Below are 17,157 nucleotides of genomic sequence, written 5' to 3' on the forward strand. Positions count from 1 at the left end.
CACACACACACACACACACACACACACACACACACACACACTTCCATCAGCGTGTCCATACCTGTACCAGGAGCAAGATCACAGCCCTACAGCTCATTCATAAATCACAAGCACGTTACGCACGCACACACGCACACACACGCGCACAGTCGCACACAGTTTTGCTCTCTCACCATTTCTGTCTGTCTGTCTGTCTGTCTGTCTGTCTGTCTGTCTGTCTGTCTGCCTGCCTGCCTGCCTGCCTGCCTGCCTGTCTGTCTGTCTGTCTGTCTGTCTGTCTGTCTGTCTGTCTGCCTGCCTGTCTGTCTGTCTGTGTGTCATTCTCTCTCTCTCTCTCCATCTCTAAGCTCGATGTTGGATCATAAACTGTGGTTAATTACTGATCCCTCTCCCCACGCCTGAGGGGAAATATGATAACAATAACAAATAGAGATGATCTCTCAGCTTAGCTATCCAACTGAGGGCAAGCCGTCTGTCACATACCAATAAACTCTTATTTTCACATGAGAGAATCCGCTGTCTGCACCGTGCCAGGTTATACGGAATGATAAGACACGGCTTCAGCTTGAGCTGATTTTTCGGTCAGCCGCCTATATTTTTCCAAGAGATGCTCACCAATCTGAGAGCTTATCTCCCTCTCTGCCCTCATCACCTCCTCCTGTGCCAGGCCAAACAAATGGCTGCATGGATAAACGTGATAATAACACATTTTCACGTTCATTTTGCGTAACAACACACTACTTCTCTCACTCTCTCACTGTTTTCTTTACACTTCTTCCAGACCTTTATTTATTTAGACATATTGTGGCAGTAAAAAAATTATATACACATTTTTTTCAGTGGCCGGTTGAACGGCCCGATGGGGAAACCGTGAGGTTCCCAGTTGGATCCTGGGCTCCCCCAGAGTTAGTGTCGAAGTGTCCTTAATTGAGCATGACGTTGAACCCCTACGTACAGACCTTTAGCACCTTAAGACCTTAAAGGCATGACAGGTTGAAAGTAGTTAAATGATATACAACCGTACCCGCCAAACACCACCGCACACGCACGCACGAGCTGGCAGGAATGTCCAATTCTCCTTATCTATCTATTTTTTTTCCACCACCTCAGACGGTTTCACTAGGTCAAGTATATATATATGGCGGGGAGGCAAGGCAAGACATGTCGTCGCTGCATGGACTCTGACCTCTCACAACAATACGTCATGTCACCATGGCCCACATTCCTGGGAGACGTATCAGGTGGCCGTGTGCGTGTGCATATATGAAAGAGAATAGCTGAGGTATTAACACCAGGAATGCAGGCCGGCACAGTGAATGAAGTGGTCAGTTAGCTGTTAGGCTACACTGTAAAATACTGAGAGTTATACAGGTTTACCTTTTGGTGGTTCCATTATCAGAGCACTATGACTTTAAGCCATGAAGACCTGAGGCCGATTCTACATAATATATTCTAATATATTAGGCTTTTTCTTGAAAAACCTATGTTTCTATATCAGTCTGTTCTCAAACGTTTTCATGTCAAGTAAGGTCAAGGACCACCAAAATTCTCTGTACGGTATTTGGCCGCGGACCCCCATCTAAAAATGTTGTGTACCAGGGACCGCCATGCAGAAGCAAAGATTTCAGTTTGTGGGAGTGCTTTAGGCGCTGTGTCATTGTTCCGACTTTGCGTTGGTCCGAGTCGCCCCATCACTAACCCTAACCGCACGTATAGGCCACGTAGTCAGAGTAATGGGACGTCCCATAAACGGCTGTTTGGCTGTGTGTCATGACTCACGATAAGGCTCAGGAACATGCATGGGCACTGCAAAAGGACCTAAATGCAGAAACACACAGGAAACCAAAGAATTGACATTCAGCCAAAACTGTACTTGGGTGAGTGAGGGGCGCTAGTATATTAAAGTCTAACTCATGTATGATTAGGTGGTGATGTAAAACAAACGGTGCAAACACAAACATTAAACGCCATTAACAATAAAGAGACAATATGATGTAAAATGAGTCACATTATAACGTACATTTTCCCTTCATTGTCAATGGCTTTTACAAAACAAACATTGAACCTGTGTATAGGAGGGGCTGCAGGCGCTCCTCCACAACAGATGTATACACCTCACAGGGCCAATAAAACGACAGGGCACTCATATACACACTGACTGAAACTAAAGAACAAAACCCTCGTAACAGGAACGTAAGGCAACTCAACCATACCCAAAGCCTCAATTATAACACAACCAGTCACGGCCTGGGACCCCCAGGTGGAACTCTCAATCACAGAGAGGGTATAGGGGGAGGGTAGACCGAGGGGAGGATCACAAGTGGACAAGGTCACAACAACAGGGCAAAAACAGGACACACTGGACAGGACAGCTATAGGGCATACATGACATGGGGAGGGCAGAGTTACTGTAGGCTGCAGGCCAAGATGGTGACAGGCTGTTTAGCTAAGAGAAGAAGACAACCTATAGCATACTGTAGTTAAGCCATTTTGGGCAGGTTATGTTATGCTTTAGCTGTTGAAAAATAGCAGATCTACAAGCTCTTAGCACGGCACCGAGTGCCGTGCTATGAACTTGTATAGGTCTGCTATTTTTGAAAAATCTTGTGCCTCTAATCTTCTAATATATATTACAGTGAACATTTTAACTCAAATCTTTGCTTCTGGGGAGGTCCCTGGAACAACATATTTCCAGACGGGGGTCGGTGGCCGATTACATAATTTTTTTGGGGTCCTTGACATGAAATATTGAGAACCACCGACACAGAAACATGAGGTTTTTCAGAAAAATGTCAGGATGTAGAAGACATTTTTTTAATCTGATCTCAGGTCAAAATGGGTTAAAGCTACAAGCTAGACCTTTTTTAAAATGAATAACATTGTATTTGAATCAATCTGCATGGTAGAGTATGTTATGGTTGGAGGTGGTCTCCCTGCTCTTCCATACAGACATTGAGACCGTGGGTTAGGACACCGATAGGGAACTGAAGTAAAACCTTGCGTCACCATCACCTATGCTGGAGGAAAGCCTAAATATTCATTCTAAACTGTCCCATATTTAGAAAAAAAAGGAAGAAACAAAACAAAAAAACAATTGTGTGTTCGATGTTCCAGTTGGCGTCGCAAAGTTTTCGTTCCCCACATAATGCGGTTATGCGAATCAATCCGTTTAGTCTCGCTACGAGTTAGACTAAAAGATGGACATTCCAAACGATTATACCAACAGAAACGAAGCGATTATACCGACCAATTATACGTTTTAACCCATTCTGACCTGAGATCAGATTCATACGAGGTTTCCACGGGACACACACTGGTCTGATTAACCCATTCTGACCTGAGATCAGATTCTAATAATGTCAGTCGTTCTTCGATTTTTCTAAAATAGCAGACCTACAAGCTCGTAGCGCGCCACTCGGTGGCGCGCTATGAGCTTGTAGATCTGCTATTTTTCAATAGCTAAAGCATAACGTGATGCTAACTCCAAAATGGGTTCCCGTTCAGAATGGGTTAAACTAATGGGAATAATTTTTAATCCATGATGTATACCAATGACAGGACTAATGTCCTCAGTATATTCATTCAACACATTTGATTTGTGAAGTTATTTCACTTAAACAGGGTAATATACAGATGAAAATGGATTTCAAAACAGCATACAGTAGGCACTGAAGCCATGAATAATGTATATACACTAGTATAGGCGTATGAATGAATAAATATTGCACTCTTGTTTACGATAGATTAGGTTATGGAAATTGCATATGAATATGGATGATATAATGTATATTATTGCATTTGTTTACTGTATAGATGACAAATAGAGGATAAGAACTGTAGAAACAATGTACTATAGGTTATGGAAGGCATATGAATATGAATCATATATCATAATATGCATTATAGCAATTTTTCCATGTTATTTACCCAGAAGTAGCAACAGTGTAAACAGTGAAATCATCATTGTTCATTTATCCAATTGTGACTCTGAGACACAAGTGGAACCATTATGGACCAGCACTCTCAGAGCGACATTATCACTGATTGTTTCACTGTACAATATACTGTACATACAGTATAGCGTATACATGGATGAGCATTGGCCGTGGCCCGTGACTCAGTCCACTCTGGGTTCAGTGTGTGTGTGTGTGTGTGTGTGTGTGTGTCCATATTAGGCAGTGCGTTGGCTCCTCATGTGGTCTCTCGCCCAGTGAGGGAGCCAAGCGGTCTCACAGTCTCACCAGAGCAGGAGGAGGATCAGATCAAAGAGGTTTCTGTCCGTCTGTCCCGTCCCATGCACAGCCCGGTGAGACCGACTGACACCAGGCCAAATGCCCCCGTCTGTCCCACCATGCACAGCCCGGTGAGACCGACTGACACCGGGCCAAATGCCCCGTCTGTCCCACCATGCACAGCCCGGTGAGACCGACTGACACCGGGCCAAATGCCCCGTCTGTCCCACCATGCACAGCCCGGTGAGACCGACTGTAAATAAGTCCTCATCAACCGGAACGCCACTTTGGCACATTTATCATAATTCGCCCCTAATGCATTGCCCACCGCTGCTGCTCCCTAAACACAAAGCCGCCGCAAAAGGCATCTTTTGTGTTTGTGTGTGTGTGTGTGTGTGTGTGTGTGTGTGTGCCTTCCGATGTGGGCAAACAATGCCACCTCTTGGCACAAGCATGAGCGCGGCTGAATTCCAAGTGCCACTGCGTGCGGGTTGGGGACGGTCTGAACTGTGTCGTTGGCAGCGGTGTGTGTTTCACTGTAGATCGCTTCTTTCATTTAATGATGGCCGCGATTGCTTTTTTTCTTTTGTTCAGAGCTGGCCTGGAATCTCATTAGTTCACGGCCAACTAGGCCTCTTGGCCTTTGGTGTTGTCGACTCCTTTGAGGACACAAAGGCCACATTGCCAGGGCAGCGAGGCACATCGAGTAAAACAAGGGTTTTAAATTGACGGAAAATATGGTGAATATGATGTCTCTCCATCATACCATACTGTACTTTTGTAACCTGTTCTTAACGGTCTTTGGCGCCTGCATTTCCCCCACGGGATCAATACAGTTCTCATGTTAAATCTTATCTTATATGATGAATTGGACTAAACGATTAAGAAGGATGTTATGTTTGTATATACGTATTGTGAAATACATATACCAAAATAGAACCACATTGAGGGTTCACAGTGGCCATGGCCAAATTCCTGCGCTGGCAACGCTATCTCCATTTTTCACATATTGAAACAATGTACACAAACCTGCCTCCATAAACCTCAAGGTATTTTGTGTTCGTTTTCCACGGTGCCCGCTTGTTAGCTACATGGAAACAGGATTTAATCTCAGACAGTCTGGTTCAACATTCTGTTCTTTCTTCAGTTATTTTGTAATCATCCAGCTCCAACCAGGCTTGGCTGGTACACAGTGTGTGCCCCATTCCCTGACCTTGTGAAGAAGCTTACATGTAGTGTGAACAACACATGGAGATAATGAATTGAAGGATTATTTTATTTTTTAACCTTGATCCACAGCATATTTCTGGGTGGAACATTAGCCAAGAAATAACAGATCTAGTTCAGAGACAACTTTAGGTCCAGTTCACTTAAGTCTAGAGGGTTTAAAAGAGGATAATATTAGAATTGTCAGTGGAAAAAGAAGCTGTTTATTTCACAAAATAATTTATTGCATTTAGGACTGAGACCGATTTTTGCTATACAGTAGCCTATATTGTAGATGGCAAGAACCCCAAAAGGAATAAAAATGTGTACAAATGATTGAGTCAAAAGTACTCTTACTGTACATGCTCAGCCTTGAGGATGGGGATTATGTCAGGGGGAGGTTTCAGTGTATATTTTGGGGTTCCTTGGATGACAGACATAGAATAGATGAATGTATTTGACAGGTTAACATTAATGTTACAGTCATTAGGCAATACTAGTATGTGTCAGGCATGTCACAGTCCCACTTCTTATCAGTGGCAGTGTGGCATTATGTTGAGTTACTTGTGTAATCCGTTCACTACGTTATCAAACTGTGTTACTTCAGCTCAGTCAACCTCCTTTTCTCCAAAAGTTCACTCTGGCACAGCTTAGTTTGCAGCGTTGGCACAACGTTCGATTACCGTAAGCCTCCTGGGTGGTTATTGGTTAAGAATATAAATTCTCAACAATACTGCTTTCTAAAACCATACTGACAGGGAAGAGTCAGCAGAGAAAATCAACGGGGGCAGAACATCCAGGCCACTGTGACTGTGGGCTCAGGGCAGAACATCCAGGCCACTGTGACTGTGGGCTCAGGGCAGAACATCCAGGCCACTGTGACTGTGGGCTCAGGGCAGAACATCCAGGCCACTGTGACTGTGGGCTCAGGGCAGAACATCCAGGCCACTGTGACTGTGGGCTCAGGGCAGAACCTCATTCTTTTGAGGTGCATGAGGCCAAACTGAAGGGGCAATGCGGTCAATCTTTCCCTGGTTCAGAGCATTGTTCAATGTTTGCTAATTGCTATACTGGTATACTGTATTATGCTATACTGGTAGGCTATACTGTATTATGCTTAGTGACCTGCATGGAATTGCAACCTCTTCATGCTCTACCTCTCCCTCTCCCAGATGAACATGGACCCTCAGAATGACCGCCTGCCCCTCCACTTCAACGCAGTGGAGAAGTGGCCGGGGAAGATCCACGAACCTCTGGACCAGGGCAACTGTGCTGCCTCCTGGGCCTTCTCCACCGCAGGTGAGTCTTCAGAGGAACAAACACGGGGTCAAACAACTAGAGGAAAGAGCCTGGAAAACTCTTGGAAGATGTGGTATATAGTATAAAATATATAGAGTATAAAAGCCCCACTAGCAGCCCCTACAGGCCATGCTGCTCCTTACACCCAACCGGCCCAAAGTGGTTTAAATCGACCATGGTCATAAGAGTGGCTCACTAGTGGGAGCAGCAGCAGAATTGGGGATTAATACATATTGTGAATAAAGGGTCACAGCTAATTCCATGGCAATCCTACCAGGACCTTTAGTTTTCCCCACACAATGCTGACAAACTGTGGATACAGAAAAGTAAGGATATATATTTTATCCTTCTAACTAACACTGCATTGTGTGTTTCTCCGCACTAGCCGTGGCGTCAGACCGAATCTCCATCCAGTCCATGGGTCACATGACCCCTCAGCTGTCCCCGCAGAACCTCATTTCCTGTGACACGCGCAACCAGGGGGGCTGTGCCGGGGGACGCATCGACGGAGCATGGTGGTTCCTACGACGCAGAGGGTAGGACACATTTCACTGTGACACGTATAGAAATGCTATACATGTGCGAAACTGAAAACGCACATGTAGTGTGTGCATGCTAGTTTTTGACCAAAACATGGATTTGTTTTGGTCAGTTTTTTGAGTTTTGCTCAAAATAATGTGAACTGGGTGCATTGCTATCAGTTTGGCTGAGGTGGAAAAAATATAGTCTTCCGAGAACTGTACCAGAAAATGCAGTCTCTTAAGAATGGATTATCATTGATTTCTACTGGGCAAAATTACAGTGGAAACATCAAATCTATAGCATTATTTATTCAACAAATGCGTTTCCATCGCTATAGCTTGCATAATTTAACAAAAAATGTCCGACTCAAGAGCCAACGTAGATTAGAGTAAGTGGGTTCTTTTCTGTGTGCAATATTGAGTAAGTCTCTATCTGTTAATAGTTTATCTAGAAATTAAGCATAATGTGGCTGCCAAGCAGAAACCTTGTATACATGTCCAAAACTGTTACATTTCAGCAATTCAGCAACAAAAGAACATTCAGTTCCAGTAAATCCCATGTCGTTATTAGTCACAAGGTCGTGTTAATACTTTCATTGGTTAAATATTAGCAAAACCCCACAGATGGACGTAACCACTTTCAACTTGGCATCCCTATTTTAGGCTTTTCATTATAGTAGTACAAAGTACAAAGTAGGGCATTCATTTATGAAAAAATTAAAAGAAAAGAGGATTGAGAGAAGTAGGGATGCGACAATATGAAGATTATACGTAATTCTGGGGGGACGTTCCCCAAAAAAAATGTAGATACTTTTTTCCACCACTGGCGATAACTAAAGGCCTATTCATAGTAGGTGACCACACCGTGGTGGTCACCGTTCACACAACATGTCTCTCCGTTTTTACTAACCACCGTTTCGGTGGTCACGTCTGCACCGAAAACTGGACTATGAATAGGCCCTAACGTTCCTCTTCCCCCCCAGCGTGGTGACAGACGACTGCTACCCCTTCCAGCCCCCCCAGCAGACCCCAGCGGACGTGGGCCGCTGCATGATGCAGAGCCGCTCGGTGGGCCGGGGCAAGAGGCAGGCCACGCAGCGCTGTCCCAACACGCACAACTACCACAACGACATCTACCAGAGTACCCCTCCCTACAGGCTGTCCTCTAATGTAAGTATACTGTCCCAACACGCACAACTACCACAACGACATCTACCAGAGTACCCCTCCCTACAGGCTGTCCTCTAATGTAAGTATACTGTCCCAACACGCACAACTACCACAACGACATCTACCAGAGTACCCCTCCCTACAGGCTGTCCTCTAATGTAAGTATACTGTCCCAACACGCACAACTACCACAACGACATCTACCAGAGCACCCCTCCCTACAGGCTGTCCTCTAATGTAAGTATACTGTCCCAACACGCACAACTACCACAACGACATCTACCAGAGTACCCCTCCCTACAGGCTGTCCTCTAATGTAAGTATACTGTCCCAACACGCACAACTACCACAACGACATCTACCAGAGCACCCCTCCCTACAGGCTGTCCTCTAATGTAAGTATACTGTCCCAACACACACAACTACCACAACGACATCTACAGTACCCCTCCCTACAGGCTGTCCTCTAATGTAAGTATACTGTCCCAACACACACAACTACCACAACGACATCTACACCTCCCTACAGGCTGTCCTCTAATGTAAGTATACTGTCCCAACACGCACAACTACCACAACGACACCTACCAGAGCACCCCTCCCTACAGGCTGTCCTCTAATGTATGTACTGTACTGTATACGCATGCACGCAGGCACAGTACAAACAGTCCTCACTGTCATACGGGTATGTGTGGACTGCCTGTATGACAATATCCAATGTAGATACTGTACACACACATTCAATTAAAGATGCACGTATACAGACTAATAAATACCCACACACACACACACGCGCACACACACGCACACACACACACACACACACACACACACACACACACACACACACACACACACACACACACACACACACACGCACACACACACACTAGTGGTGCATTCAATGAATCGACAATTTATCGATACATATCGTATCGTGGCCTCTGTATCGTGATACATATCTATCGTGAGATTGCAAGCAATATCTACCACTACACACACACACACACACACACACACACACACACACACACACACGCACGCAGCGTTGTATGTGTGCAGTGCATACTTGGACATCATCAGCCCGATAAACCCTGCTTGCTAAACACTCGCTCCCTTCATCTGCCATAAACCCAGCATGGCGTTTCTCTGCAGTATGCTAGCTGGAACATTTAAGCTCCCTCACGTGTCTGTGTCTGCACACATGCACAGTTACACCCCCTGTCCACGCAAACATGTGTCTGTCTGTGTCTGCACACATGCACAGTTACAGTACACCCCCCGTCCATGCGTACCTGACCGCTGTGTGAACGGCCACGCAATCTTACAGGATTAACGTCAGTCAAGTGCTTCTGGACAGCCCTTCCTGTAGGAGCCATGCGGCGAGGGTCAAAGTTCAAGTGACTGTACTGTACTGTACAGTACAGTACGTTATATCTGCTTGTTTACTGTTAACCAGGTCCTGAAAATATCTGGACGAATGTGTCCAAAAACTGTGATATTATTATAACATTAATATATGAAGAGTAAGACCCAGTGTACATTTCCCCAAAGTAAATAAATGCATGTATTTGTTTTACTGTAATTCAAAGTGTGACCTGAAGCAGGGATAAAATCCCCACCGGCCATAGAAGCAAAAACCTCTACGGCCGGTGTAAATACTTAACATGGTTCACGGCGCAAAGGCTAGTTTACCACAAGTATGTATGTGGTAATACCAATTTGAACTGCATGGCAAAACAACCCACTGGAGTAACAGAATCACATTCACATGATGTCAGATACTTTTGAAGTTAGCTGGGCCTCAGCATACCTCAGAATGTTACAGAATGTCTGAGTCATGTCTCACAATCAACAGGAAGGAGATGGTGATGAGCGGAAATCTGGTGCTATTGAGGATTCCACATTATTTACGGAAAGCGCTCAAACGGAAACAAAGTAATATACCAAGTCAAATAGCATAAAACTACCCAATCTAATCATATCCGTAATATTGCATCTGACTAAATAAAACTACAACAATCTAATCCTTGCCTAACTACACTACGCTAATCTACAACCCACAAAGTAAAATATACAGTAGTCTGTATACAAACTGTCTAATGTTGTTCTCAAACATTATCATATCAAAGTACGGCCAAATAAAAATGTACAATTATCTTTTACAATTATTTGTCTGCGGACTCCCTTCTGAAAACAATTTGTGCCAGGGACTCCCATACAAGATTTGTGTTGTAAATGGTTGAAAAACATTCTGTTTTTGAAAATAGCAGATATTCTATTTTCAAATAGACAACGTTTATACTGTAAAAGCTGGTTAAACTGAAGGAAGCTCAAATAAGCAACTACACTTAAAACACATATATTTACAAGCGACTTTACATAAAAACAAGCCCAAATAAGCCACATTTAACACGGAGCTCGCCAGAAGTGTAGAAAGCGTAGATTAACTTTAGTCTGGCAGCCCGCCAACAGCGCAGCCTGCGTTTTCTATAGGCTTTAATCCATGTTTTCATCGGATCGCATCGATAGCTGTCTCTCGTTAGCATCCCAGTGTAAAGTGTGACGTTTTGAAGATGCGCCCGGCATCCACAGTTTGCACTCTACGTGGCCTGTATCTCCAAATCGGCGCAACACCTGTTTCATTCATGGAGAATGTAAACAGATTTGTAAAGTGTCAACGTAATTTCCTTGACTTCCTGCTCCCCCAGTGTGGGGTCAGCCGTCAGTAGTCAACACATCTGGCTTCTGACTGGTCCGTCACTTCACCAAGCAATAAACCGACCACCTGGCTTGATTGGCACACTGGCAAACAGGCAGCATCTGGCTGGCGCTGACAAAGACACACTGGTCGAAGAAGGATTTACATTTTTTACTTGAGTAAAAGTATCAATAGGGCAATGTAGAATTAATCTGTTACAAGTAAAAGTCTGGTATTTACAGAATTGACTTGAGTAAAAGTACAAAAGTATTGGCATGCTCACAAGTACTCATCATGCACTCTCAGAGTTAAACACCTGTACAGGGGCATTTGGAACGCACTCAAGGACACTTTGAGAGTGAGACCCACTGGTGTAGCAGAGTGTTTCCAGTGAGCCAACATTGCACAATAGCAGCAGCCTGACGCCGTCTGACCAGAATAGAACTGAGCCTTCATTAGTATCATCATCGGTGACACCTGTGAAGGAAGTATAGGGAAGTGGCCCAAGTTCTTTCCAAAATGGCGTGTGTGCATATTATATACAGTAGCCCATTCCCCGGTTGTGATAGTGGCTAAATTAGAACCATGTGGACATCGAGACTGTCTGAGGCCACAGACTGCGGTCTAATAAGAAGAATATTTGTCACTAACTTAAACAAGTACAAGCAGAGATATGTTGTGAGTGACTGATAACGGCCAGTAAAACCCAACTATACAGTAGGCTTACTGCATTCATGTGAGCAGCATCTATTCTACAGTAGGCCTACAGTGTATATATACTTAAATGTAGTGCTAAAATACATACATAAAAAACACTCCCCTTAAGAGAAATCTAATTAGCTTAAAAGTGTAGCCACGCGACTTCACAATTCAATAAGAGCAGATATATTTAGCTGGCACTGCACGCCCGAGGCAACGTGATCAAAGTTCACCTGAATGAATTAGTTTATCCTCCATTATTGCAGCAGATCCAGTCGGGTTGATTTTTTTAACACAGCACTCTAGAGGGTGGTTGGGTGAGGGTTAGCTAACTCACTCACCACCCTAAATACTGTGGATAGTGGCCCATAACAATGTCTTTAACCGTTTACAGGCATGCATTGGCTCTGCACTGCCTTCAGACACTTTTGCGTATTGTTTTCTCATCCTTGTCGGTGTTGTCGGCCACTGTCTGTCATCGAAAATAACCGATCTACAAGCTCACAACATCACGTCACTGCGGCATCGCATCAGTACTACAAGCTTGTTGGTCGGCTATTTTCGCCAATGCGTCACTGTCACATTATGCATTACGATGTATGATTTAGGCTTTATGCTTCTAAACATGATTTATATCTGTGTTCCATTTCCTTGCGGTCTGTGAAGCCAATAATCTATATACATTTAGGAAGGGGGGGGTATTTCCAGCCATTCCACTTTACTGTCCTCGTATCGTCCATCTGTCCATCTCTGCTTCCTTCACTTATAAACCTCTCTCCTCTCTTTCTCTCACAGGACAAGGAGATCATGAAAGAGATTATGGATAATGGCCCTGTGCAAGGTAAGATGGCGTGCATGTGTGTGTGTGTGTGTGTGTGTGTGTGTGTGTGTGTGTGTGTGTGTGTGTGTGTCACTGTGTGTGTGCGAGAGAAAGAGAGAGACATAGAGAGAGAGTTTCCCCTGTGATTAATGTTTCATTTGTTCCCAAGTGGAGTGTTACATTTTAACCACTTAAGCCCTACACTTTGGTGGTATGACGCGACAGAGAGCAAACATAGTAGATCTACGAGCTCTAAATGTACAGTTTGTGGCAAAGAACAAGCAGTTTAAAGACACACATGATGATCCATACAGGAGAAAAAGCCCTTTACTTCTAAGGTCTGTGGCAAAGGCTGTATTCATAATGGTCAGTTTAAAGAACATCTGTATGAGGACTCATACATGTTGCGATGTGACATTTTCTCTATTTTGTTTACATTTGAAATGTAATAGATGTCTATAGAAGTCTTTGAAAAGTTCTTAAAAAGAAAATTATTGGAGATTTCTGAAAATGTTTGTCCAAAATAGATCTGGCCTGGTCGACAAAAACAGCCGTAAAACACTCTACTAGACCCTGGAGGCCAGTGAAAGGTGCAGTCCTTCATGGACCCCCGGCCGGCCGCAGACATACATCAATCTGCCCCTCATCTTGGGGGTCCTCCTAGGTTTGACCTCTGACCCTGCTGCGTTGGTCACAACAAGTGAAGCCTCCTAACTCCACTCACCCTAAGCGTGCAGCACGTGTGTGCAAACAGTACATGCACCGTGCGTGTGTGTGTGCGTGCGTGCGTGCGTGCGTGCGTGTGTGTGTGCGTGCGTGTGTGTGTTTGTGTGTGCGTGCGTGCGTGCGTGTGTGCTTGCACAGGAGCTGCATGTTCTCTATGAGTTGGTGCCAGCCTCTTGTTATATTGTTCAGTTACAGGAAACTATTGGCCTCGTGTCAACTTTCCTTTCGTTCTTCTTAGGAATAGGATGTGTGCGTCGGTGTGTGTGTGTGTGTGTGTGTGTGTGTGTGTGTGTGTGTGTGTGTGTGTGTGTGTCTGTGCTGATAGTGGTTGTGAGAAGGGAGGTCCGGCTGACTCTATAGCCTCTCTGCAGGTAGGCTCTGCTAACGGAGGGAACTCCTTGCCTTGATATCCGCTAGATTGTTATGGGTAAAGTCACAGGGAGTTCACGCACACACATGTGCACACGTGCAAGCACGCACACACACACACAGTCACACGCACATTTATATACTGTACTTGTGAGTGCTGGTGTCGTGCACCCAAAATAGCTGGGTGTGCAACAGCGTCAAATGGCTAAATATAAATCAACCCTAAAAATCTAACATTTCTGTACCATAAAAAACAACTGTTTTTCTTGTGAGGACCAGGAAAATGGTCCTCCTCACAATGTCTAAATGCAGCTGTACTTGTCCCTGTGGGGACATACAGTCCTCGAAATACAATACAACAAATACACACGCACAGTTCCCATACAGGGCATGCTTCCAAACGTCGTCCCTGGGTCGTGTGGGCGAGTGTTAATTACTCAGGGGGCTCGTTGTGCGTTGACGTGGCGACATGAGGAAATTGCTTTTAGATGAACGAGGGTCGTTCAGTCAGATGGTTATCCTGCATCGCTGAGTCATGGTTCTGTTGAGAGCTACAGATACAGATGCAGGTGTGGAGTTGTTGTTGTGGTAGTGTGCGTACTTAATGCAAACAGTGTGTGTGTACGTGCGTGCGTGTGTGTGTATATGTGTATATTCAGGTGTTGGCTTGGAATTCGTCGCCCCGCAACAACATGGGACCCCTAACATTTAACGACCTGCAAAAAATCACAATATGTACTGTACAAGTGTAGACAGTGGCCCCTATGCACTCCATAGGGTGGGTGTGTGTGTGTGTGTGTGTGTGTGTGTGTGTGTGTGTGTGTGTGTTTTGCACTCACTCGCTGTACACTCTTTTGTATGAGTGTGTTGCGTGAGCAAACATGCTCGGTTACATGCAGGCGCATTGTGTTGTATCGGACGTGTATCGTTATTTTACCTGTGTGTGTGTGTGTGTGTGTGTGTGTGTGTGTGTGTGCTAATTGTGTGTGCGTGATGTGTGTTCTTCCCGCAGCGATCATGGAGGTGCACGAGGACTTCTTCGTCTACCGGAGTGGGATCTACAAGCACACAGACGTGAGCCTCCCCAAGGCTCCGCACTACCGGAAACACGGAACCCACTCCGTCAGGATGACCGGGTAAGAAGACGTCCCGTTGTGCCCTGTTGCTGTGGTTGCCAAACATGAGCACGTGACCCAAAACAGAAATTATAGATATTCGCCCCGGGGGACCCAAACTATAGTGATAATAGCAGATCTACAAGCTCACAACGTGTCGCTTTGTGCCACGTTGTGAGCTTGCAGATCGGCTATTCTCAACTACTTCTTGAATATTTGTACAAATTTATGGAATTTCTTAGATTCTTCTTTAATTTCTTCATACAAACAAAAAGGTAAGAGCGGGCACCAGTAGTGGGGAGGTGCTGACCGCAGGAGATAAAACTTTGACTAAGAAAGCACAGCTCGTAGTCACGATGCTATAAACTTTATTATTCCAACGTTTCGGCAAACGGGTTGCCCTCTTCATTTAATTTCTTCATTGGATTTTGTTATTAAAAGTGCAAATTCTTGGTTTCTCGTGCATGGCATAGTTGAGTGCTTAAAAACTGCTAGGAATGTAAAATAGGGTAAACAATAATGTACAGACACCGGAATCAAAAATAGAGTTCTTTAGATTCAGGGATTGAAAAGTGTGTGTTTGTGTGTGTGTCTGTGTGTGTGTGTGTGTGTGTGTGTGTGTGTGTGTGTGTGTCTGTGTGCGTGCGTGTGCGCACATGTGTGTATGAGTGAGACTAAAGCAGGCGCCCCTCCCAGTCTGTCGCTGGCCGAGACACGCCTTGTCTCCACTCTTCCTCTGTCGATCCAGACAAACCCCCCACCCAACACACACACACACACACACACACACACACACACACACACCTCCCCCCGTTACAGGCGACCACAAATATGCAGCCGTGCAGAAGACAGACACACCTGGATCACCTAGCCCCGCCCAACCCCCCCTCTCTCTCTCTCTCTCTCTCTCTCTCTCTCTCTCTCTCTCTCTCTGGACGTAGCCTTTCTCTCGCTCCCATGCAGCACCCCCATCATCTCTTATCGTTTGTTTTTCCCCCCCGTCAAAGATATCTTCTGTTTGCGTATCAAACCCCCGTGTAGAGTAACCCAAACAACCACGTTACCCCCCTAACCCCTGCCTCAACAGCCCCTCCGTAAGCTCCGCTCTGCCCTTGCCCCCCCCCCCACACACACACACACACACGCACTCAAACAAAATGTCTCAGCGTTCGCTCTCCGTCGTCACTCGCCAATCAGTCGTCTAGCCGTGCCTAAATGCCTCCACACCCCCCCTCCCTCCCCTCGTTATCGTTTGGTTTAGTCTAGGCTCAGCCAGGTGGGTTGTTTTGCCGTGTGAGAATAGAATAGCATTATTCTATCGGCGACGATAAAAGACAAACAGCAACAAACAAAAAAAACACTACTGTGGATCAAACACCAAAAAGTTCGAGTTTCCCATGTGGTCCATATATACAAAAACACTCAAAGACACCCAAACCAGAGACAGAACAGTGCAGACACATGAGAAAAAAAGACTAATGTTTAAATAGTTAAAACTATTAAAACAAAAGGTCCGGAGCAGTGATTACCTCTTTCATTTAACCCTGCTATTTTTGAAAAGTCGTGAAAATATTTATTTCAGAAAACTTCTTTTAAATTTCGAGGTCAAAGGCCAAAATGGGTTAAACGACCCCCAAATGTTCTGACGTTGAGAACCAGTGGTGTAGACTCAGAGAGGTTGTGTTCTTGTCTTTGGTGTATGCCGCCGTTAAGATACTTTAGCTGTGACTCACACAGCTGTAATTTGTTGGCAGCACGTCTCGTCCTGACAATGACATAGAGTCCCCGTCCTCACAATGACATAGAGTCCCGTCCTGACAATGACATGGCGCAAAGTCCCACTTAACCCAACGAGAGAAAGGAACGTCCTAACTCTAAAATTATACACATTTCACCGCGTGTGGTTATGGGGGACAGTGGTGTGTGCGTGTGCGTGTGTGTGCGTGTGTGTGTGTGTGTGTGTGTGTGTGAGCGAGAGAGTCTGTCTGTCTGTCTGGCTAGTGAGTTTAGCTCTTAGAGTATATATATTAATAGAGACGGCACCCGATTTCTCCTCCCATCCACTTGCATTAAGTTGCTCAAAAGCGCATGAGGAGATTTCACTCCCCCTTCCGGGTAGGAACAGAGTGCATTTTGGGATGGATTTAAACAGCGTTCACGTGTCATCATGAACGTGCGCAATGACAGTCAACGGACCAGCGCGTTCATGTGTTTGGGGCTAGCGCTGCAATACCAAATCCGGCCACTATGTCCATTTTGCCTCAGGGTTTCCTCCGGGTGCCTTCTCTATTAATATATA

The 17,157-nt window shown here is 45.1% G+C and overlaps 1 protein-coding gene across 1 annotated transcript in view; it reads left to right on the top strand.

Moving 5' to 3' along the window:
• The window catches only part of tinagl1 (tubulointerstitial nephritis antigen-like 1), a 60,325-nt gene that overhangs the window by 35,039 nt on the left and 8,129 nt on the right, over positions 1–17,157 (top strand). The window contains exons 6-10 of the mRNA XM_080787473.1: positions 6,611–6,737; positions 7,123–7,273; positions 8,242–8,428; positions 12,624–12,669; positions 14,756–14,879. Coding sequence (XP_080643599.1) covers positions 6,611–6,737; positions 7,123–7,273; positions 8,242–8,428; positions 12,624–12,669; positions 14,756–14,879 — 635 coding nt within the window. The remainder of the gene's footprint in view (positions 1–6,610; positions 6,738–7,122; positions 7,274–8,241; positions 8,429–12,623; positions 12,670–14,755; positions 14,880–17,157) is intronic.

The sequence above is a fragment of the Protomyctophum bolini genome, assembly GCF_963924005.1.
Source record: "Protomyctophum bolini genome assembly, chromosome: 17".
Taxonomy (NCBI): domain Eukaryota; kingdom Metazoa; phylum Chordata; class Actinopteri; order Myctophiformes; family Myctophidae; genus Protomyctophum; species Protomyctophum bolini.